The sequence below is a fragment of the Lutra lutra genome, chromosome 16, assembly GCF_902655055.1.
Source record: "Lutra lutra chromosome 16, mLutLut1.2, whole genome shotgun sequence".
NCBI lineage: Eukaryota > Metazoa > Chordata > Mammalia > Carnivora > Mustelidae > Lutra > Lutra lutra.
The window spans coordinates 18,782,227-18,805,031 of NC_062293.1; the positions used below are offsets into that span (position 1 = coordinate 18,782,227).

General features: G+C 59.4%; 1 protein-coding gene across 7 annotated transcripts in view; it reads left to right on the top strand.

Moving 5' to 3' along the window:
• The first annotated feature begins 502 nt into the window (after positions 1 to 502).
• HDAC5 (histone deacetylase 5) overlaps positions 503 to 22,805 on the top strand; it is a 36,974-nt gene continuing 14,671 nt past the window's right edge. For 4 of the 7 annotated variants that reach the window (XM_047706163.1, XM_047706164.1, XM_047706167.1 and 1 more), the window contains exons 1-3: positions 503 to 658; positions 6,113 to 6,322; positions 13,385 to 13,459. In XM_047706163.1, coding sequence (XP_047562119.1) covers positions 6,301 to 6,322; positions 13,385 to 13,459 — 97 coding nt within the window. In that variant the 5' untranslated portion in view covers positions 503 to 658; positions 6,113 to 6,300. Of the gene's footprint in view, positions 659 to 6,112; positions 6,323 to 13,384; positions 13,460 to 16,536; positions 16,609 to 22,805 lie in introns of those variants that run through there. The other 3 variants (XM_047706166.1, XM_047706169.1, XM_047706170.1) reach the window with 2 other exon arrangements.

Genomic DNA, 22,805 nt, shown 5'->3' on the forward strand with positions numbered 1-22,805 from the left:
GTGCGGTGGCATCAGGTGGCTTCAGGACCTGCCCCAGCCATCCGACCCCAGCCCGGCCCCCTAGGTGGGGCCTTCCGCGGCCCTCCCAGTCCCTAGGAATCCATCCCTAGTTGCCCTCCCCCATCGCGGGAGGACGTGTTAGAGAGAAGCTTAGGCAGGCAACGATTGCACCATCCACGGTTTGAAAGGAAGTCGAGGAAGCGCAGGGAGGAAAGTCGAGCGTCCCAAAGGCCAGGGCCCAGCAGCCGGACCAGGTCCCCAGCAATGCTCCTTCCACCACTCCTCGCGGGGCTCCGACCTCTGGCCTTCCACCCTCTCCCCAGCCCTGCCCTTCGATGAGTGCCGGCCCTTTAAGAAGCTGTCACGGTGGCGCTGCTGGCCCCGCCCGGCGGGGAGGGCCGAGAGGGAGGGGAGGAGTTGGTGGTGGCTGAAGCTGGGGCGGGCGGGGAAAGGGGGGGGGGGGTCTGGGTCTATTTTTAGCTCCGGGTCGGGTCACGTGACGGGAGTGACGTCTCCGAATGTTGTTGTTGGTGGCGGCGGCGAGCGGAGCCGGAGGAGCCGCCGCAAAGATGGAGGAGCCGTCGAGGAGGCGCTGCCGCTGCTGCCGCCGCCGCTGCTGCCGCCGCCGCCCGCGAAGCCGGAGCTCGAGCCGCAGGGGGTGAGCGCGCCGCACCAGCCCAGATCCCATCTCCCCCGGGTCCCCGCGACGCGAGGCGGCGCCCCCTCCTCCTGCCGTCGCTGCCCGCGGGCTCCCCGCGCGCGCGCGCGCCCGCGACCCCCTTGCTTCCTCCCGGCGCCCGGTGCCAGCCGGCGCCCCCCGAGAGCATCGCCAGCCCGGGAGCCGGGCCTCGGGGTATTGCGCGCGCCCCTCCACGCCCCTCCCGTGCAGGGGCGCGTTCCCTGCAGGTGAGGGAGGGGCCCGCCTTCCCGCGACCCGCACCCTCAAACTGCCCGGAGCCCGGCGGGGGCTGCCTGATTTGCCCCTTCCCGGGCCGCGCGTGTTGCGTTGCCGAGCGATCTGAGCCCTGCACCCGGATTCTGTGCAGACCCCTCTTCACTGGACACTCCTTTCTTGGTACTCTGAGGTGAGGGGCGCTGCCCACCCCACAGCGCTTCCACCCAGACCCAAGAACGCATCCTTGATTTTGTGTCCTTGACTTCTGTGCGTGAGGAGGGGGCCTGCGGGCCCACCTTACTTCTCTTTCCCATTATTCTCACCCCTTCCCCGGTGAGGCGTTATTGCGTTTGCTCCCGCCCTCTTCTCCGTCTGACACCCTGGAGCTAGGGAGAGGTGAAAGCTCCCCTCCTTCCTGTCTGGGGTGGATGCCCCCCATTTTTAATCCTGGGTCCCTGTCTCATAAAGGCAGGGACACTGCTTGTGCCTTTCAACTTGAGGGAGGCTGCTTCCCTACCCCGCCCTTCTCTGTGGCGGGGGGTGGGGGGGGTGGGGCGGGGGGTGGGGGCGGGGGGGAGAGGGGGTGATAAATGCTGGCTGGGCGATAAGTAATTAATTTGGGAGTCTGGTTGTTGGGGGGGGAGGGAGAAGTGGGGAAGGTGGGGGTGCCCCATTTGGGGGAAGAGGTGACCACCTGATGCCCCCACTGTTGGCCTTCTGAAACGACCTGTGTCCCCAAGAGGAAGGGTGGCAGCTGCAGTTACTTTTGAGGGGGTGCTCAAAGACCCACCACTCCTGACGGGTGACCACTGTGCTTCTGGGACCTGGAATTCGTTTTGGTGATTGGGGGTGATGATGGTGATGATTGGGGTTACCTGAGAGGGGAGGAAGGTCCCAGATGGGAGGAACAAAAGAAGGCAGAGGTTGGGAGATCCAGGAGTCTTGGCCAGAGGTGCTCCTGACTGGACTGCCCTGCAGGACTGGAGGGGGGGGGCGGGGGAGGGGGCTGGGCCCTGCCCTGGGCCGGTTTGGGTTCAGAGGACAGAGGTAGAGAGGGTCCTTGATCCGAGTTCCAGGCACCAGGGTCCCTGAGATGAGGGGGGTAAGTTGAGAGGCTGGGCTGGGCTGGGTTGGTGGGTGAGCCATGTTGGGGGCTGCTCCCTTCTTCATTCCAGTCTTCTTTCCTTCCTCTCCCTCCTAAACACAAAGCTTGGACAATCGTAGTTTGCCCCTGCTCCTTTTGAATCCTCTCTTTGCTGTGTCTCCCCTTGGAGTTAAATCTGACCTGTTTTGACAGGGCAGGTAGGGGTCTTTCTGAGTTAGAGGGGTGGGCCCCCAGTATCCCCACTCTGTCGGGTATGCGTGCCCGGGATCAGAGAGACACGTACCAGGTGCAAGTTACTTGGGGGCAAGGCTGGAGGACATGTTTTCCCTGTGCCAGCCTTCCCTTCCTCCCCAGTATATCCTCGGGAGTAGCTGGGCCGAGTAATGGGGGTGTGGGGGGGGTATCACATGCCCCACCCACTCCAAGTAGCTGCAGAAACAAAGGTTTGCTTTTCCTTCCCTAGGGGTGGCATCCTAGCCCAGTGTTTGGAAATGGGGCCTGGGGATGGGGGTGGGGGGTATAGTTTGTGTTTCTCCATAAGGGGGAGGGGGATCAGCTTTCGGAGCTTGGGGGGAGTGCAGTCGGTGCCGAAGTACCAGCTGCTCTTTAATAATTAATTCTTCCTACTCACATCCCTTTGAGGAGGGATGTCTGGAACACAGCATCAGGCTCAGCCAGCCTGCTAGAGGACGCACTCCTTGGGGGGGGAGAGACTGCGAGGGGGGGCGGTTCTTGGCATTTTTGGAGCACTGTCGCTTGCTCATGAATGAAAACCTGATGCAGCCCATGAGGGGGCCTATTGTAGTCGACTTTGGCTAATTAAACTTTCTCTGCCTTTCTTTTCCCCTACCCCACCTCACCCCAGCCCCCGCCCCAGCCCTTTTTTGAATGGGGACCCTGTCTGGTAGTGCTGGGGAGGGGGTATGGGTCTGCCTGAGGTTTTAGGGCAAACAGACCCGGTTTTTGCCCTCTGCCTCCACCTCCTCCCTCCCTCCCCTCTCATTCCCCCCTCCCCTTTTTTTTCTAGAAATAGCAGCCTCCTCCATCTGGCTTGTGCAGATGCCTGGAGCTGCGTCTGAGCAGACAAACAGAAATGGGCCGATTGCAAAAATGAATTTGTCAGCCTGGTGCCTTTTTTCCTTTCCTGTTCTCTTCCCATTCCCTTAGTTTGGGGCCTGGACATCCAAGTCAGCACCCCCTCCTGGCTCTGATAATCCTGGGCTACTGGTGGCCCCGCCTGGGGGAGGGACCAGATGGTGGAAGCTCTAGGGCTGGGAAAGTGATCTGTTCTGGTCCCAGGCAGGAGGGGTTGAGATGAGAGGTCTTTTGTGCCTTGGGATGGGATGTGTGGGTTTGCACCTCTCTGATGAGGTCTTTGTAACAGATCTCCGATTCTGGGCAGTCTCAGTTCCCAGGGTTTGGTTCAGATGGCTCCCCAGGCCATCTGTGACCTGGGGAGGGGACCCCAGGCTGCAGTGCTCAGGGCTGGGGAGAAAGCTGCCTGGTGGTGCTGGAGTCCAGGTTCCAGAGAGGCCCTTGGAGGGACACCTGACTCCCCAGGAATGCTGAGGGAGTTTTTCAGGGACAGATACCTGCGGGGCACCACTGTGAATTTGTGGCCTTTGGGTCCTTACGCTGCTGCATGTCTCCCTTACTTGTCTACCCTTCTCCTCCCACTTTCTGCCAGAGTTTTTATTACTCATGAATGGGGTGGGGGTGGGGGGTTGCCCTGCCCCCACCCCGTGTCTAGCCATGAGCTTGTAGGAGGAGATGTACCCTGTTTCCTTCATTCCGTGCCATCGTAGCTGGAGGTCTGACCGCAAGAGCCGATGGGATGGGGACTGGGCTCTGGGGGGGTCTGCCTGCTTAGGAGTCATGGAAGCCAGGCTGCTCACTGGTTTGGCATCTACGTGTGCTGTCATCCAGCAGTGACACGGCCCTTGGCCCCTGAGTGCCCACCGAGACCCTCCTATAACTGTAGGCAACAGCGAAATTTTTGCAGCAGAGTAGGCACCAGATAACCAGGTTTAACCATCCCCCTGTCCTTTTCCCCCTTCATGCCCCGCCCCAGACAAGAATCTGTACCTGTCCTGATCAGGCAGTGAACTCTGTTTTGTCTCCCAGAGGGGCCCCTGTTCATTCAGGAGGCCTGATAGAGGTGTTGGGAGACACCCTGTGCTGTGGGGCGAATGGGGCCCAGGGGTCCTGCTGTGTCCTACAGAGCGGGGAGGAGCGTGGCCCAATTGAATCCCGAGCCAAATGGAGTTCTAGGAGCCCCTCCCTTCCTCTTCTCTGTGGGGGGTGGTGAAGATGATGGAGGGGGCGGTCAGAGTTGATCTTAACTTCCATTTTTGTACCATTGAGACTCTGCCCCTTCTCAGCGCCCTGCTGTGGAGGCGCCTTTCACTAAGGAGATGGGCTGGGCCACTCAGGCTGCTGGGAATCGTGGGAATTTCTGAACCTGTGCTCCCCAGCCCACGGGAAAGGGTGTGAGCAGGAATGGGCGCCAGCCCTGGGGTGGGCACGGGCTGAGCCGCCTGCCCACGCGGGCCCTGCCAGGGCACCGACAGCCCCACCTGCCACATTCCTGAGCTTGGCCTGAGCCCTGCGCAGCCTCTTTTGTCTTTGCCCCATACCTGTGCCTGCCAGGAGCAATTCAGCCCCTTCTCTCTGCCTCCTCCTAACTCCCTATCTGAGTGCACCTTTCTCTGCTACAGAGGCCCAACCTTGTGGGTGAAAGCAGAGGGCAGCAGGCCTAGGAAGGCTTGAGGTCTTCCGCACATGTGCACACGTGCGTGCGTGCGTGTGTGTGTGTGTGTGTGTGTGTGTGTTCGTGTTCCTGTGTCCCAGCCATGCCTGACTCCCTAGCTACTGGCTCCAAATGGACCGCACTCCTGGGAATCCTTGATGAGAATGCAAGGCTTAACAATAGTGAATCCTGCCAGGAGGTGGGGCTTTTGGGGGGGTGGGGGAGAGCTGATTGCCCCTCCCCAGCTGGGGGAGCAGAGTCTGGGCTTACACGTCTCACTCCTTTCAGCCTCACTGGATCACTCCTGCTACCTCACTTTATCACTGGGTTTTGGAGGGCCTCCCTTCATCTGGAAGAGAATGAATGAGGTCATGTCTGGGGTGGTTCACGGGCCGTTCAGGGATGGGCCCAGGTGGGTTCAGGCATAGCGTCTGAGGGTGGAAGGCTAACCATGGGGCCAGAGGAAGGCGAGGAGCTGGAGGAGTGGGACAGGTTGGCAAACTCACGGTCCTGTAATACTGGGATATCCCCCACTACTGTACTGGTCTGGGCAGACACACCGTTGACACCTTTGTACACACTGGGAAAAGGTGTCCTTTATTCTGGGTGGTCTCAGCCTGGATGTCCCATGGCTTGGCAGGTAAAGCCAAGGCTGGTGTTCAGACCTCCTTGCACAGGGCACTGTCTCTCCAACACACGCAAAGCCCTGGGCTTGGGCCCTGGACCCCAGTGGGGTGCGTGTCTCTGCCTTTCCAAATTCCTGGAAATGGCATGGGTTATGGGTAGAAGAGAGGCAGTTACCTTCTTCCCTGCACTCGATGTTGAATGGGGGAAACCAAGACAGAAGCCTGTCACAATTCCTGAGCTGGGTGGCACAGGGCTTAGGGAGGAAGGAGAAAGTGGCACTCTGCCTGAGGGTCCCCACCCAGGCAGCTGGGGCTGGGAGAACAGTGTCTCCCTTACCTTCTTCCCGGGACTCCAGCCCCGCATCTTCCCACTGCCACAGACAAGAGTTCAAATCTCCCTGCGCTTTTCTTCTTTTGTGGACACCCAGTCCCATGTCAGGCACCCAAGCGGGTCTGTAAGGTCTTCCCACCTGGCAGTGGACACTGTCACCTGAAAAGGATTTTGGGTGTGGCTCCTGTAGCCATTTCCCTTTCCTTGAGTGCTGGCAGCCTCAGAGTTAAGAAGCCAGGGTCTGGCCAGTGCTGTTGCTTTCTGCTGCCCCCCACACCCCCCCTCCAGCCTGGGACAGGTGTCCCTCTTCTCTTCCCCAAGTGTAACCCAACAAGCCCTGAGGTCTCCTTCAACTCTTTCAGATTCCCGAGCTGGGGGCCTCTAACCCTGCTCCATCTCTCCCTAGGGATGCTGTTCTGAGTGCCTGACTGCCTCACCCCGAAGGATGGCCTCTGATGGGCAGTAGAGGCCAGCAGCCCCGGGCTCCTGTCCCGTCCGTCTGTCTGTTATCGTCTGTCTCTCTTGACATCACCGCAGCTCCACCCCTTCCCATCCCAGCCCCCAACGCCAGCTTCCTGTGGGCCCAGAGCCGGCATGAACTCTCCCACCGAGTCGGGTAAGAGCTGGGAGGCCAGAGAAGGGCACCCTGGGGTGGTTTTGGCTTCAGGGGGCTGGGTGAGTTTCTAGCCCAGGCCAGCTGACCATCGGGGTCTGAGCTGTAAGGGAACGAGGGGGTCAGGACTGGAGAAGCATTTCCAGGAAAGGAACGAGGCAAACCTGAAGTGAATGACCTGAGGAATAGAGCTGGAAATATGGGCTGACAGTCCAGCCTGGCCCTGGGAGGACACGGGTCCGACTCCGTCCCCATGCCTGCCGTCTCATCGCGGGGGCCTGCTGTTCCGGTTCTGCCCGGCCCCGTTTGCCACTACAGGCAGGCCTGAGAGGGGATATGTGTCCCTGAATGTCTCTGGGCCAGCCGGGGATGATGTTGGAAGGTTTCCTACAATAGCTGAATGCAGCTTCCTTTTTGTGGTGCTTCTTATCCCGGTGGAGTTTCTCTCCGTTCCATGCTTTTTTCTTAGGGGAGTGTTTGCAGGGCCTTTGGCCTCAGCCTTTGCTGGGATGTGTGGTACTGGGATGGGGGGTGCGATGTCACGTTGATGGAGGAGTCTTGGCTCTCTCCTTTGAATCTGGGTGGACTACTCCTTCTCTTCTTGGGCACCGGACTGGGGTCCCCAGATTTGGATCTGGGGACTTTGACTCTGTGATGTCCTGTTCCCCTCTGTTCCTAGGAGGCTGCCTCGTGCTGCCAGAAATAGTCCATGGGTGGGACTCCAGGCGGCTTTATGTATGGGTGGGTCTGGGTGTATGCCCGTGATGTGTCCAAGTGGCCTGAGCTGGACCCTCAGGAGTTTCCCAGGAGGGTCATGGGTCAGTGTGGTCAGGGTAATAACTGCCTTCTCTCCCTGGCTGTCTCCTTCTGCACGGTCTTAGAGGGCCAGAGTCTGTCTTGTTCCTCTTCAGCCCCCACGGCCCAGCCTAAACCCCCACGTCTCTTTCCGGAGGGGTAGAGGGGTATTTCCCTTTCTTTTAGGGATAAGAGAACTAGGACCTGGAGATGGAAACCCATTTGCAGGATGGAAGTGGCATCGGCAGGGATGGGGGGTGCGAATCCAGGCTGCCTCCCATTTCATTGCTTCTCAGCAGTTTGCTGGACCTGATGCTCTCTCTTGGGGGGACCTGATGTGGCAGAGGTCCTGACAAGGCTCCTGGAAGTTCCAGTAGACTCAGGGAGCTGGGAGTTAGTGAGATTGTTTGGCTTCTTGCCTTTTGTTTTGGTCAAGGTTATGCCCCCTCCCCTTTGTCTCTGTGACATGACATCCTCAGGGCACGGCTGCAGGCAGCATAGCGTGTCAGCTGGTGAGGGCTGGGCCCTCAAGACTCCCCAGGTCAGCTTTGCCCAGGGAACAACCTCCTGCAGTGTGTGCAGTTCCCCCCCGCCCCCACCGCCTCTGTCCTTGCCTTCATTCAACCTGGAGGGGCTGTGGCTAGGAGTTAGACACGGAGAGGTGCTGGGGGACTCCAGGGCTGGGGGGGATGGGCGGTCAAGCTCTGACCTCCTCCTTCCTCCTCTGAGGCTGGGCTGGCCAAGGGAAGGGAGAGGCTTGGTGGGTTCTCCCCAGTCCCTGGCCCCCCTCCTGGGCACCAGTGGCTTCTTTCCTCTAAGCTACTGTGTTGATCTATCCAGGGCCACCTACATTCACACTGAGCCTGGGTCAGACCATGGGCCAAGGGAACAGAATCTGCCCAGAGGCATCTGATGATGGCTTGGGAAGGACATTTCCCAGCTTTGGGATTTTATTCCCTGAACAGTGAAAGGCTACAACAATCCACCTTGGCTAGATGAGGCCACTGGGTTGCCTTTCCAGATGCTGGTGCTCCAAATTCCTCTTGCAGCCACTTCGGCCAGGGCTGGTGAGAGTATGGTGGTAGATGAAGGGAGGGTCCACCTATGGCTCAGGAGCCTGCGCCCCCCCAACAGTGGGGCTTATAGGTAGAGCTGGTCTCACCTCCTGGCTGGCTTTCCAGCTCCCCCCAGCAGGGGGAGATGCTGTCTTCTCGTGTTTGAGAAAGAGGGCGAGGAGGAGGGGGCCAGATACCGGGAACTGCATTTTAGGCCTGCAGAGAGGCCTGAAGGCTGGGATCCTTGCTTGGGGGCAAACCCCGGAAGCTCTTCCCGTCCAGTTTCCCTGGGGCTCTGGGGCTGCCTCTCCTTGTGGAGGGAGAGCTGCTCTGGGCCGGGGAGGCGGCCAGCTTCCACACAGCTCTCCTTTTTGAGGGGCCCAGCACCGGCTATTCCCAGAGCTCAGAGTGGCATCTGGGCTGGGGCTGCCGGTGCCCGGTGCCTGGCACCAGCCTGCGGTCCACGTGCCTTTGGACACCACAGAAGGAAGATGAAACTGTAGCCGGGCAGATGGGTTTTGACTTCACTATGGATACGCTGACCGGAGCCCCAGGAAGAGCACGGAGCCCTGGGGGAGAGGTGGGAGTGATGAGAATGGGTCGTCCCCAGGACCTGGCTGCCCTGGCCAGGACCACCTCTCACGTGCCCTCTCCTGCATCCCCGAGACCCGCTCCCCTAACCTCAGGCCACAGAACAGCCTCCTTCCCTGGCTCCCTCCAGTTCTCTCAGTGTGGGAGCTTTCCGGCTGGCCAGTGCCTGAGTATCCCCAACACGCCCAACCCGGAGTTCAGCCTACGGGGAAACAGAAGAAAAATAGAAGATGGTCCATCCCTGCCCCCCTAGCAAACAAGTCAGTGAGAGAGCAGGTCCCAAGTGAGGGGCGGCAGGCGGGGAGAGAAGTGTACTTCTGGGGCTCCCCCCTCCTCCCCAGGGAGTGGGAGCTGACTGACTTACCTCTGGCTGGGCTGCACGCCAGCATTTGACCTGATTTGCCTCTTTTGCAGTCTTGGGAGTACAGGCGGAGGCCATTGATGGGGCTGCCTCTGCTTCCCTGAGGAGGCTGCTCCCCGGTGTCTGGCTTCTCCTCAGGCCCAAGGGGGCTCAAGGAGGGAGGCTTTCTTTCTTTTTCTGGAACTGGTAATTTCTGCTCCCCTTTGTGGGATTGAAGGACAGACAGAACCTGCCCCCTGTTGGGGCTTAGACTGGGGGAGCTGGCGTGGGCCCTGGGCCCTGGGAGCTAGGCCTGCTCTGATCTCTGCCCTGTCCTCTGTGCCATTGCCCAGGAAGGAGGGCAAGAGCAAGGGCCCCTGTGGGATCCAGTTTGGCCGGCGACAGGGCCCCAGGAGGCGGCGGCCAGGTTCCATAGCCCCAGCGTGGGAGGGGAGACAAGCTTCATGACAACACCGGCCTGCCCAGCACCTCCCTGCACTCTCCACACTTTCTCTCCTTCCCTTTCCCAGGAAGGAGGGAGAGAAAGTGTCTGCCCCCTCTGGGTGACCAGAGAAACTGGGGCATGGGTGTGGGGTGGAGCCAGGAACCTCGGTGTCCTGCCTCCCAGCCTCAGGCTCAGGCTCTGCCTCCGAGCCCCTGGGGACGGCAGGCAGCCAGCCCTGAGGAGGAGAAAGTGGGTCAGTGCGGGCGTGGGCCCTGGGGTCTGGGAAGTGGACTCCTGGCATCCCATCTTCGCTTTGGTGCCCCCTGGTGCACCTTTGCTCCCTGCAGATTGGGATCTACTCCGCCCTCCTTTTCCCGCTTCATCAGTCGAAAGTCCCATCGAAGACTCAGATGGGATAGTCAGAGGCAGGGTCAGCCCTAAGGGGATGTGAAAGAGGCCAAAGTAGGTGTTCACGTTTTTCCGGGACTGGGTTTCAGACGACAGAGTTCAGCCAGCACCTGGCACAGAACCTGGCACCTGGCAGCTCCTGGGCGGTGCCAACGGGCTCCAGCATGATGGGCCTCCAAGGGCAGGAGAAAACTGGAGGGCAGGCAGGCCTGATGGCTCCGGGGCCCTGGGACAGCCGGCACCCCCTGCTCTACCCAGGGCGCACCTGAGCCAGCCCTTGGATTTGTAATGGGTACGAAGAAGGCTTGCTTTCTTCTGTTAGGTCAGGGCCTTCCCCCAACCTTTTGTACCCAGGAAATGGGAGCCTAGAAGAGCTCAAGAAGCCAGCTTTGGGCTCTTTCCCTCCTCTACCTTTAGAGGGTTAGGAGGCCTGAGGCCAGCCTCTAGGAAGGGAATGAGGTCATTGTGGCCTGGAGGGGGTGGTGCTCGCTCCCAGTGGAGCCCACGCACCCTGTGCTTGGTGGGTGTTCTGGAAGATTTGTGGGATGACCCTTGGGAGAGCTGGATGGCTTGGGACAGAGAAGATGAATGAACAGCAGAGAGAGAGGCTATAAAGCAGGAAGGATTGAGATTAGACATTAAGAGGACCTTGTATCACTTGAATCTCAGAGGAAAAGAAGACACTTGTCCCCACCCCAGGTCTTGTCTCTAATTCCCCTGGAGGATTCTGGGAAGTGCATGGAGGATTATCTGGCTGTCTGGCACTTTGCTTCCCACCTCGTGCTGTTACTGGAAGTCCTGACAGTGCTGGGACCTGCCCTGAGCCCCAGGCTCTGACCACCTCTGGGTGCCCAATCCCCTGGGTGCTCCTGTCTTCCCTTAGCAGGGAGTTCTTTTCCCTTGGGTTTTTGGCTGCTCTGGGTTCGGGGGGGCCCCGCTTTTCAGTCACTGTAACTGATGACTTCTCCTCCTCCAGAACAGGGCTCCCCTACCATACTCTCATGTGCCTGGGGCAGGCAGAGAGAGCCGGGACAGGGCTAGCCAGCCCTTCTGGTTGCTCCCAGCGTGGGTGGGTGGAGTCTTGAGCTGGGAGGGGCTGCTGCCTCCGGCCTTCTGGGGCTGTCTTGAGTTTGCTGCCCATCACCCCACTGAGGGGACCTTGGTCTTCCCTTCTCTTCCTCTTCAGAGAGTCTGGTCAGCCAGGATGAGGTTGGAGCGGGAGGTTGTGAATGAGGTCCCCAGGCCTACCCCTGGGGTGTCTCTCAATTCCAAACCCCCACGGGGAGCACTGTTCCATCACCATTTTTCTAGAGTCTACCGTGGCAGAGAAGCTGAGGCTCTGGATCTTTGTTCAGGTCCTGTTTCCCATCCCCCACCTCAGTGTATATCTTATCATAGAATATCGGCTAGTCCAGGGCCTGGGAAAGTCCACTTCCGCCACCTCCCTTGTCCCCGTGCTCCCCTCACCTGCCCCTTTGCTGTCCTCTCTGCCTGGCCAGAGCCAGCTGGGAAGATGGGCCGTGGGCGCCATGGCTACTGTGTCCTTGGTTGGCCAGCTCCTCCAGGGCTCCCGACAGGAGGGTGAGGTCATCCAGTCCAGGGAGAGGACAGGTGTCCCTGGCTCCATGCCTGGAGTCGGGGGCAAGGAGGGGCCAGGAGGGGGTTCTAAAATAGCAACTGTGACATCAGGAAAGGGGGAGGGGGACCCAGACCCAGGAATAACCAGGCTATTAAAAGGCTCCAGTGAGGTCAGGGGGCCAAGTGGGATCTCTGTACCAGTGGGAGGCACAACCTGAGGAGGAGGGATGAGCCAGCAGTGGGCAGGGTAGGCGGGCATCACCAGTCCTTGTGGGTCCCTAACCCGAGGTCCCATCAGGGCCCCAGGAGCATGGGCTGCTGTGCCAGGCCTGGAGCTGGGAGGGAAGGGCTGGCTTTTATCAGCTTCCTAAGTTCTTAGAGGGGCTCCAGCCTCATGCCTGTGTCTCCTGGGGTGCTGGGGGTCTTCGTACCTGTTCATGGAAACCCTGGGGCAGCTTCATGTGTTCCTTTGTGTAGGAGGCAGTGGGCTGTGGTGGTTAGCACTCAGACTGGAGCCTCAGACATCCCGGCCTTACCATTTAAGCAGCTGTATGACCTAGAGTGAGTGACTGCATCTCTCTGCCTCAGTTTCCCCACCTGCACCTATCTCCTGAGGTCATCGTGCAGAGTAAACGAGGTGACGTATGTGCTGTTGCTAGCGTCGCCCCTGGTACGTTGCCAGGGAGGAGCTGTGTGTGCTCCCACGGTGGGCAGGTGCTCCCCGGTCCCCTTCCGTGGTGAGGGCCAAGGCCTATCCGGGAAGGCTGCCTCTGCTCCCTGGATGGCAGCTGTGCAGCCCCTGGAAGTGACACCCTTCCAGGGGGTAGGGGTAGGAGGGAGCTGCCATTCAGCTGCTGCCCAGGGGTCTCCCTTCTGGCTGAGGGGTTGGGGAGGCACCCTCCAGCTCTTGAGGGAGGACAGAAATCAATTCCCATCTGGCTGGTAGGAGGGCTCCAGGGAAGATGTGAGGGTAGGGCAAGTGGCCCTGTCTGCCACCCTCTCCCAGACCCTTCTGGTTTTTTTACCTGCTCTGATGGCTAGAGGGAATGTGGAGATTGAATCTGGCGTTTGGGTCTCCGGCCCCTCGCCCGCCAAGAATAGCGCCCGAGCCGGTCCCAGACACATGGGTACTCTGGCCTGTGCCCTTCCCCAGCCCAGCCTCCGGCCACCCGGCTCTGTGGCCTTGGCCCTGAGTGCGGGCCCTCCCCTGGCCCCCATCCCCCTGCCTGGCGCTTCCTCCTGGGGTGGAACGCGCCTCCCCCCCTGGGGCCTCCGCCAGCCCGGGCTCCTGGGCTCCTGGCAGCCGGCCGGCGGCTCCCTGAGCATGCTCCACCTATTTATAGACAGGGCCCTCCCCCAACTGCTATTTCAGTCTCCTGCCAGCTGCCGGCGGCTCATTCGGGAAGGAGGAGCAGGGAGCCAGGCCCAGAGCTGTCACCCAGGGCTGGGAGGGAACACAGAGAGCCCGCCTGCCTGCTGAGCTCCCCTTCCTGTCCCCTGAGTGCTCAGCCATATAGCCCGGCTCCTGGGAGCTGGGCAAGGCCCACGGTCTGATGCCCCTCTAGCGGAGAGCCGGGCCTGTAGCTCTGGGGCCTCCAGGCTCCTCCTGCTGCCCGGAGCGCCCAGGCCGGATGAGGCGCCTCCCCATTGCCCGGGTCCCAGCGGCAGTGGCCTGGGGGAGCCCCTGAGCAGCGAGGGCCCCGCCCGACCACCTTCCCCTTTGGCCGACTCGCGCCTTCAGCGGCCCCCTCCCGCCTCCGGCGGCCCCTTCCCTGGCATGCTGCTGGTGCCCAAGGCTCAGGGGCTCGTGGAGATGCTGCAGACCATCTATGAGACGGAATCCTGTTTCTCAGCAGATGGGATGTCAGGCCGGGAACCAGCCTTGGAAATTCTGCCTCGGACCCCTCTACACGGCATCCCTGTGGCAGGTGAGTGCCTCGGTGTCCCCGCCTGCCCTCTGCCGTCACGCATCCTTGTCCCGGGGGCAAGCGTCTGGCTCTAAGCATCACCCAGCTGGGGTCCTGCCTGGATCTTTGTGGAGGGCTTTGCTGAGAAGATGGGCGGTCGGGGGAGCTGGGCTTCCTGAGGTGGGCTCCGTGACTCTCCCCGGCCCGACCCTGCCTTCCCTGCCGTACCCTCTAGCCACACTGTGCTGCATTTGCAAGTCTCTCTGGTCTCTGGCAGGGTCGGCATAAGCTGCTGGGGGCCATGGATCGCTGGAGGATCCTGGCCTAGTTGGCACTGTGGTCAGAGGGGAGGAAGTGGGTCAGTGACCTGCCTCCCAGGGGCCCGCTCCCCAGGTCCGGGCAAGGGAATAAGCTGTAGCTGAGGGTCCACAAGACTAAAGGCGACCCCAGCTCCTCTGGCTGGGTTCTTGGGGGAGCATGTGGCTTCTGCAAGTCTCCCAGTCAGGAGTTCCCAGGGAATCAGATGTGATGCAGGGTTAGGTAGGTTAGGTAGAGTTAGGTAGAGGCTATGTGGTAGGGTTAGATAGAGGCTGTGTGATAGGGTTAGATAGAGGCTGGCAGGTGGCATGTCGGGGGTCCTGGCTCCCTTAGCTTCCTCATCTCTCTGTCCCTCAGGCCTTGGTTTCATCCCATCTCGTGATGGTGAAGGAGTGTTACTCCAGTTCATTTGGACTTGAGGACCCCCTGGTCCTGCCACCTTCTCAGCAGGGACATTTTTGGCTCTTGGCTGGGGGTGGGGTCCCCCAGAGCTGGGCCACTCCCTCCCTCCCTCCCAGGAACCTGTTGGCAGCATCAGGCCATTCTGGCACAGCATTCCCACTGGGCCGGCACCGCGAGATGCTTCTTTTAGGGAGGGGCCTGCTGGACCCTTGCCCGCTTGGCCCCTCCTGGCAGTGGCTTGGCACTTGGGTGTGGGTGTCTGTGTGCCTGTGTACTGAGAGTCTTGGCCTCTGGATACATGGGTGGGGGTCCCAAGCTTTGAATTGGGAGGTGGGAACTGTGTGTCTCCGCAGGTGCCTGTGATTGGCTCTAAGCCGTCCAGGGATAATGTTGCAGCTGGACTAAGATGCGTCAGAAGACATGTTTTGGGAAGTTTTGGAAAATCCTTGGAATAAGGCCTGCCCTCTGCCTGGGCAGTGATGACCACAGAGTCTCCTAGGGTAGGGGCCTAACCTTAGGAGCCAGCCCTGCAGGGTGCCCACACAGGCCCCTGGGATGGGGGCCTAACCTTGGGGGCTGGCCATGCGGGGGACCGACACCATCCCCTGGGAGGAAATGGAAACCCAGAGCTCTAGCCTTGGTCTGTTGGAGTTAGCAGCTCTCAGTTCTAAGCTCTAAGTGCCTGTGGACCCCTGCCTGGAAGCCTCAGAGAGCTGGTCCCCCGGCGGGGGCAGAGGACTTGACGGGCAGTTCTCCCTCATCATGCACATTTCGGTCCACGCATCTTGCCCTTTTCCCCTGTTGTCCCTTGCCTCCCAGCAGCGGCTGGCAGTTGGTCTGAAGTTGCCTCCTCAGCATGTTCTCTTATCTTCTTTCAAGTTAGACCCCAAAACCCTCACAGGCTGGAGCCCTGCTGCTCTTGTCCCTTCCCTAAGGCTGCCTGTCCCTGCATAGACCTCCCCTGGGCCAGCCCTCTTTCCAGATCCCTGTGTCCCCCCACCACACACACACGCGCATGCATGCACTGCCTAGCTTTCTGATCAGCGGTGTGGTCCATGCTGGCAGGAGGGAGGTGTGAGTCACCTCAGCGGCTCCGGGAGAGGGCTAAGAATGTTCCCCCTGCGCAGCTCTGATGCTGTGTTTGTGACGCGGCTGGGGACAGATATAGAGGCCTGGAGCTCGGCTGCCTTGTGTATTTTTTTTTTTTTTTTTTTTTTTTGGACTCTGGAATGTAAATAGATGTTTCAAATAGAAACGCTTTAACCTTTGGGTTAAAAAAAAATCCACCCCGGATAAACACGGCCATGAGGGCCCAGGCAGCCCGGTGTCCCCCCCCCCCCCCGCCCCCGCCCGCCTCCTCTCCCTATTTCTTGATCAGTCTCCAAACAGGAGGCCGAAGCCTATGGCTAAAAAAGCACGTGTCCAGGAACGCTTCTTGGGCAGTATGTGTCGCCCGGTCTCCCTGGCCGGAGAGGCTGGGGAACAGGGCTTTCCAGGGTGGCTGGCTGCATCACCAGCAGGTCTTTGGAACTCTGTTTTTGGGCCATCCTTTGCTCCCTGAGCTGTCTGTTGTTGTCTGTGCACGGCCGTTGTGTAGCACAGTGCCTGGCGCATGGATAAATAAATGAAGGTTGCTTTGAAGGGGCTGGTGTCCAGGGCTGAGGTCAGGATTCCTGGGTTTTACTCTGGGGCTTGGCCATCTGGGTGAGCAGACAGATGTGCTGAGTTGCCCCAGTGGGTGAGCCAGAGCCTTGGCCGCGGGGAGTCCACGGGGGCTGCAGGGCACTCTGTGCCGTCCCTGCTTGAAGAGGGGAACCAGGCACCAATTTCTTCTAGCCCCATAGGGATCTTCCTTGACGGATGGGATCTCTGCCAGACTTTTCTGCAACGGCCCACCACGCAGCGGGCACCCCCATCATTCAGGCCTCGTTGCGGCTTGGGGAGCCTCGGGGCTTGAGCTCCTGTGTGGGAGGGATTCCCCAGGACACAGTGCTGGGGGAGCCCATGTTTCCTGTGGGCCCTGGACTCCCCTGTGGCCCGGGCTGGGCAGCGCTGATAGGGGCATCGTGCAAGATTTTAGGAGCAGACATGGAAGAGGAGTCTCCTTTCCCCACTGAGGGAGGGTGTGAGTCCTGCTTGTGCCAGGAAAGGAGGCTGTGAATGCTGGGAAGTGCCATGGCGTTTGGGTTTGGTATTGGGTTTCCCCTTGGATACTCTTGCTCATGTTCTTGGGGCCGTTCCAAGCTTGGCTGGGTGTGTGGGCGTGTAGATGGAGGGGTGTGGGCAAAGTAGGAAGGGCGAGGCTCAGGTGGGAAGGGAACTAATAATGTCCTAAGCCACGAGCATATCAGGGGCTTTCCTTACCTTGTCTCTTTTAGGAAGGTTTTATTAGCCATGTTGTACAACTGAGAAGGATCAGAGAGGTTAAGGAACTTGCCCAAGGTCACAGGGTAAGTGACAGCTGGGACTCGGATTCAGGTCCACACAATTGTTCCTTTGTGTACGTTTTTGAGAGGTGGCCCTTCTTCTGGGGAGGGGGTACATCTTCATGCCAGAGCAGGTGGCTTTGCCCTTGGGGCGTGGGCTCAATTTCAGTCCTGACTGGCCCCTTGGGTTGGGTGCCCTTGTGTAGTATACAGTCTGCATGACCTGTCTTAGTGCCTCCTGAGTGTAAGCATCTCAGGAATAGAGACCAGTGTGCCTCTGTGGAGGGGGGGGGGCTCCTGAGCTCTCAGAGAGGAGACTTTGTTTTCTGTGAACAATGGGGACCCCTTGGTCAGCGCTGTCCCTCCCTGCAGGGATTTCAGGGGAGAAGGAGCCTTGGACGCGAAGTTGAACACTCCATCCTGATCAGACCAGCTCCCCTGCCCCCATCCACTCTTCTTGTGTTTGAGACCCTCAGCTGTCCCTTCCCTGCTGTACAGCTGCCAGACAGGAAATCAGATTAACTGTGTCCACACACACAGCTGTAACAGCTGTCAGGTCGGCAGCAGAAGTGAGTACAGCCGGCCCGCCCGGGGACACCATGAGAAAGAAAGTTCTCAAACTCTGAGTTACATCAGAATTACTGATTTTACATATACTGAATTTCTATATTAAAGTGCAAAGCTCCAAACCTGGCCCCCCCATCCCCTGAAGGGTGTGGATTCTGTAGGGCAGCCCAGGAGCCAGCATTTTGGACATATGTCCAGTGACTCTGATGCGAGTGGACTCAGACCGTGCTGGGGGTAAGGGCTGTGTGGACAGAAGTTGGGAGGACACAGTCATGGGGCCTCGCAGCCTACCAGTGCATGTCACCAGCAGCCCTGGAAGGCCTGGGCAGGCTCTGGGGCTCCTTGGAGCAGGGTGGACTGCGGAAGGAGGAAGGCTGTCGCCCCCATCAGAGGCACACCCAGCCCCCAGCAGCCTGGCGTCCTGCAGAGGGAGGATGTCTTGAGACGCCGGGGCCGCAGGTGTCTAAACCCCAGCTGGGGGGTGGATTATGGCAAGTGGCCAGGTGACCAGGTGGGCAGGGTGCCCTGCTGGAGGCTCAGGGCTGAGTTGCACTTGGAGAGTGGAAGCAGAGCCCCTGTCCTGGGGCCCCTGCTGTCCACCCCACGTGTGGAGTGGACAGTCCCACCAACAGCTACGGCCTTTGAATGGGTAGCGTGCCTTTTAGCTGCCTCTAACCGGGCGCCCCAATGTTCCCTGGAAATGTCTCGGCTGGGAGAAGTGAGTCCATTTCTCCTCCAGATAGCAGCCGAGGTCAGTGAGTAACTCTCTCTTCCTCAGCGAGACACTTCATTCCTTCCATCAGGCCTCCACACACCTGCTGGCTTGAGGTCCTTCAGACACATCATCTGCCTCAAGGTTTCTGGGGGTTCAAACCACCCAGCCCCCTTCTCCCCTGCGCTCCTGGGCCCTGGTGTGCTGGGGGCGTAATGGATGCCCTCTCTAGATCCCTGCATCCTTAATGCAGAGTTTGGCTTCTCTCTTCATCTCTCATTAAATGCGGGAGCAGCCATCATGGTTTCTCCTGGTGGTTTTTCTGGTTTGTTGTTGTTGTTGTTGTTGTTGTTGTTGTTGTTGTTGTGTTTTATTGGGAGGCTATTAGAGAGAAGACCCTGTGGAAGCCCTAAGTCCTCTGCCTCCTTTCCAGATGATGTGGACAAACCTCTTTCTTTTTCTTTTTCTTTTTTTTTTTTTTTGAGATTTTATTTACTTATTTGACAGAGAGAGAGATCACAAGTAGGCAGAGAGGCAGGCAGAGAGAGAAGGGGAAGCAGGCTCCCTGCTGAGCAGAGAGCCTGATGTGGGGCTCGATCCCAGGACCCTGAGATCATGACCTGAACCAAAGGCAGAGGCTTTAACCCACTGAGCCACCCAGGCGCCCCAGGGACAAACCTCTTTCATTGTGGCCCCCCTGGCCTCTGTTGGTTTGGGAAGCTGAGTTGCTGATCAGCAGGCCCTTCCCGCACAGACGTTCTAAAAGCCTCTGAAGTCAATTGCACTTTGCTTCTGCCTTTCAGGAAGAGGGGCCTAGGAAGATGTGGGATGGTACTGGAGAGCGAGCTGGCACAGGGAGACTGGAGACCAGAGAAGACTTTCTGACCGCTTGGGGTTGGGGCTCTGAGGGCAGGGAGCCACACTTGTGCGCATCTGTGCTAAATAATGCTTCTGAGGGACCCGAGGGAGGCCGAGGCCTGTGGGCTGTTCCGCAGAGGACGGGGCAGCCCTTCTGGGATGTAGCGAGGCAGGACAGACAGCCTGGATATGCTGTGGTCAGGGGGAGGCTGTTCCCAGAGATCCCTGCTAGAGCGCAGGGATCTAGCTGCTGGCCACCCCAGGGTGTGTTGTGTGGGGCACGCAGGTCGGGCTTTGATCAGGACCACAGAGCGACCTTGGAGCAATCTGAAACCAGAGAGCTAAGGCCTCCCTCTGCCTTGGAGTAGTTCTAAGTATTTTTTTTTTTAAGATTTTATTTATTTTGGGGGGGCATACAAGTGGGAGGAGGGGCAGAGGGAGTGGGAAAGGGTCAAGCAAACTCACTGCTGAGCAGGGAGTCCGATGTGGGGGCTCGATCGCAGGAGCCGGAGGTTATAACCCGAGCCGAAGGCAGATGCCCAACCAACTGAGCCCCCCAGGTCCCCTGAGCTCTAAGTATTTTCTTTCCGGAACTTGAGAAACATTCTGAGACATGGTCCAGACTGCCAGAGGGGTCTGGGACACACACAGATAGCAGGAACCATTAGTAATCGCCCTGACCAGCTACCCTTGAGATCTTCCTGGCCCTGGCGCCAGGCTCCCCTGGGAGTCCTTTCCGGAGCCGAAGAGCTCTGGGAGGAAGGTGCTGGTCTTACTCCCGTTTCACAGATGCCCGCCTGGAGCACAGAGAGGGGCTCAGGGCCTTGCGCTAGGAAGTAGCGAAGCCTGACCTGTACCCGGGCGTTCTCTTACTCCAGGGCCGTGGCTCTTAACCATCACGTGATGTGTGTGAGCTTGCGTTACGTGAGGAACTGTGAAAATTGCTAGGTGAGAGTCCTCCCCAGCTTGCGCATGGGGAAATACTGTCTGAATTGTGGTAGAACCTGTTGAGCCTAAATCGGGCTCCCTAGTCACGTAAGAGCCCAGAAATAGATCATGGGAAACCGTCCTTGGTGGGGAGGGGTCATCAGCGTCACGGGGAGGAGTGAGAGATGCTGTTCCCTGCCTCCTTCCAAGATCCCTCAAGGCCAAGGAAGGGACAAGTTCCTTTTCCCATTCTCCAGAGGGACAGAACGAGGGCGTTGGACATTGAAGGAAGCTGGGGACCGCCCAGCCTGCGGAGGGAGCTCCTCGGGGGTCAGGTGCCAGGGAAAGGCGCTGCCTTCTGGGTGGGCTGGCAGCGTGCTGCTCTCCAGAGGGCCCGGTTCCGTGGGCTGGCTGGTGCAGAGGGCCTGGGTTGCCCTGCGGTGGAGTCAGTCTCTTAGCTAAGTGTTCAGAGGGCGTGAGTCCCTACTGCATAGCCGGGATCTTCTGCACAGTGGCCCAAGAGGTTTGGTTTCTTCGTCTGGGCACAGAGGGGCCCGAGACAGGTGATCGTAAAGGCCTTTTTCATCCTCTCCCCTTTTCAGCAGGGTAGTTCCTTTGACCCAGGTCTTATCTGCAGAGGCCTTGTGTTTTTGTTTGTTTGTTTGTTTTTTTCTCCTTTGTAGACTTTCCAAATAGCTCAGTGCACCCCTGGCTCTTACTCTGCGTACCCTGGGTCCCTTCCTTCTGCCCCAGCCCTCTGTGGAGCAGGGTCTTTAAAGAGCCAAGCGTTAAGCTGTTTTGGCCTGTGGGGCAGGTCTACACACTGGCCTGGCCCTTTCATCTCGGGCTTCTCCAGGGGTGGGTCAGAAGGCACCAGTTTCCCTGTTGCCAGGGTTTGGGTCACAGGGATTCTGACACTGGTGATTTCTCCACTTGAGGGCTCCGAGCTGGGGCATGGCTTACAGGTATGTTCTGAGCAAGGCGAGGGCTTGGCCTTGCCCTCTGGCAGCCAGATGTGTTTTTTATTTTGAACTCTTATTCCTTTTTTTTTTTTTTTTTAAGATTTTATTTATTTATTTGACAGAGAGAAATCACAAGCAGGCAGTGAGGCAGGCAGAGAGAGAGGGGGAAGCAGGCTCCCCGCCGAGCAGAAAGCCCGACGTGGGGCTCGAACCCAGGACCTGGGATCATGACCTGAGCCGAAGGCAGCGGCTCAACCCACTGAGCCACCCAGGCGCCCCTTGAACTCTTATTCCTAAAGCTGTTGCTAAAACCTGCTGCTCACATCCCAGAGCTCCTGCCTGCTTGGGAGCTGTGTCCCTTTGTCTGGACACTCTTTTTAGTCTAAGGCTGTGCTGGTGGGTGTCCCAGAGGTTGTCCCGCCAGCACCTGCCTTGTCTCCACCTAGGAGCCAGCCTTTCTATCCCTGGGCATGCTGCCTAAAGATTCTGTGGCGGGAGCCCGCCCTGGGCTGGTGGGGCTCATGGAGAGGTCGGGGTGGTGGGGGGCAAGCATCCTCACTAAGGTTTTGGCACCACCCAGGTGGGCCCATGAGACTGGGCAGGGCACCCCCTCGCAGGCAGAGCCTGGTATGTGTGAGGCCACTCCAGAAATACACCGCCCTGCCCACTCACCTACCTCGGCTGGGCCTTCTCCGTGGAGGCAGCGTGAGTCAGTCTTGCAGAAGGCCGGAGGATGGGATGATATTGGCATGTTCTCCTAAGGCCGCTATTCCCAGGAGGAAGGGTCAGAGTCCCGCAGGAGCAGAGTCTGGAGGAGGGTAGACCTGGACCCTTGTTGCATCTTCCCTCTCTAGGAGGTGACTGTGTTGGCCATCTGACTTCCTCTGTATTCTCTACAGCTCTCTGTCTGAGGGAGGCATGGGGGCCCCGGGGCCTTGCCCTCTTACCGACCCCTCTCCTGGCCTTTCAGGGATCTCTTTGCTAGCCGGAGTTCCTGGCCTTTCCTCTTAGGGAGCAGTGCCCCTCAGCCTGCTTTCTTCCGTTGTCAGAAATCCTCCCACTATCTTGGTCCACCAGGAGGCGGTCGAGAGCCTCCTCCTGTCTTGACACACCCATTTCACCTTCTAGGTGCTTGGTTCTAATGGTAACCACGGCCACCTGCTCGGCTCACGCCCAGCTGGCAGAGGGCACAGATCCTCCAGGGGGTGCAAGGCCAGCCAGGCTGCAGGTTTTGTGTCCAGCAGCCTTCATTCAGGAGGCTCTGTGCCTCCCCCACACCCTTTCCTGGACTCCAGCCGCTCAGCCATCATCCCTTAGAGCTGGGCTGTGAGCGGGTAGGCCTGTGTTCTGTCCGGGCCACCACAGCACCTGTGGACTCCAATTCCCTCGTCGGTTGTGCTTCCTACTTGCATGGGAACGAGGCTGGTGTGGTAGAGCCCACGGCCTGTCCTGCCATCTGCAGAGCCATGGGGCTGTGGCTGCCACTCCAGCTGGGACCTAGCCTCCCTGCCATTCCGGGAGGAGGGTCCCTGAGCCCGAGCCTGTGCCCTCTCTGCGGGGCTCCTGCAAAGGGAAGCCAGCCCTGTTGGCGGTAGTTGCATCCTGAGCCGGGTTATCTGCTGGGAGCCAGGAGCGCTTGGACCCCTGCCCTTCCCCAGGCAGGCAGGCTGGCAGGCATCCAGCTCCTACAGCCCCAGCCCTGCTGGGAGCAGCAGGTTGAAGCCTGTCCTCCTCTTGGCTGAGCGGTCCGAGTGCCACGGGCCAAGCCATGCCGAGGAATAGATAACTCTCCAGCCAGCTTGGGGCTTTGCTGAGCACTTCCAGGGCTGGGGAGACCTGGGGCTGGCAGCTGGGACCTTGCTGTCACCGTGCTTTGCACACTGGATGGGGTCGGCCACCTCCAGAAAAGCCCTGTTGCAGGGCCTTTCCAAGGGCCCTTCCTCCTGGTGCCGGGGGAGGACGTGAGCTGTGAGGGAAAGTGAGTGAGTGTGTGTGTGTCTTTGTATGTAGCCCTGCCCTCCTGGCCACGTCTGGCCACTCCTGCAGATGTGGCTCAGGCCTCATGGCCGCAGAGTCGTCAGTGTGGCTGGCGGGCAAACCACAGAGGAACGTGCCTAGCAGTGCTGGGCGGAGAACAGGCGGGCGGGGACTGAGCTATTCTGCTCAGGCTTTACCTTCCTCCAGCCGGTCCCAGA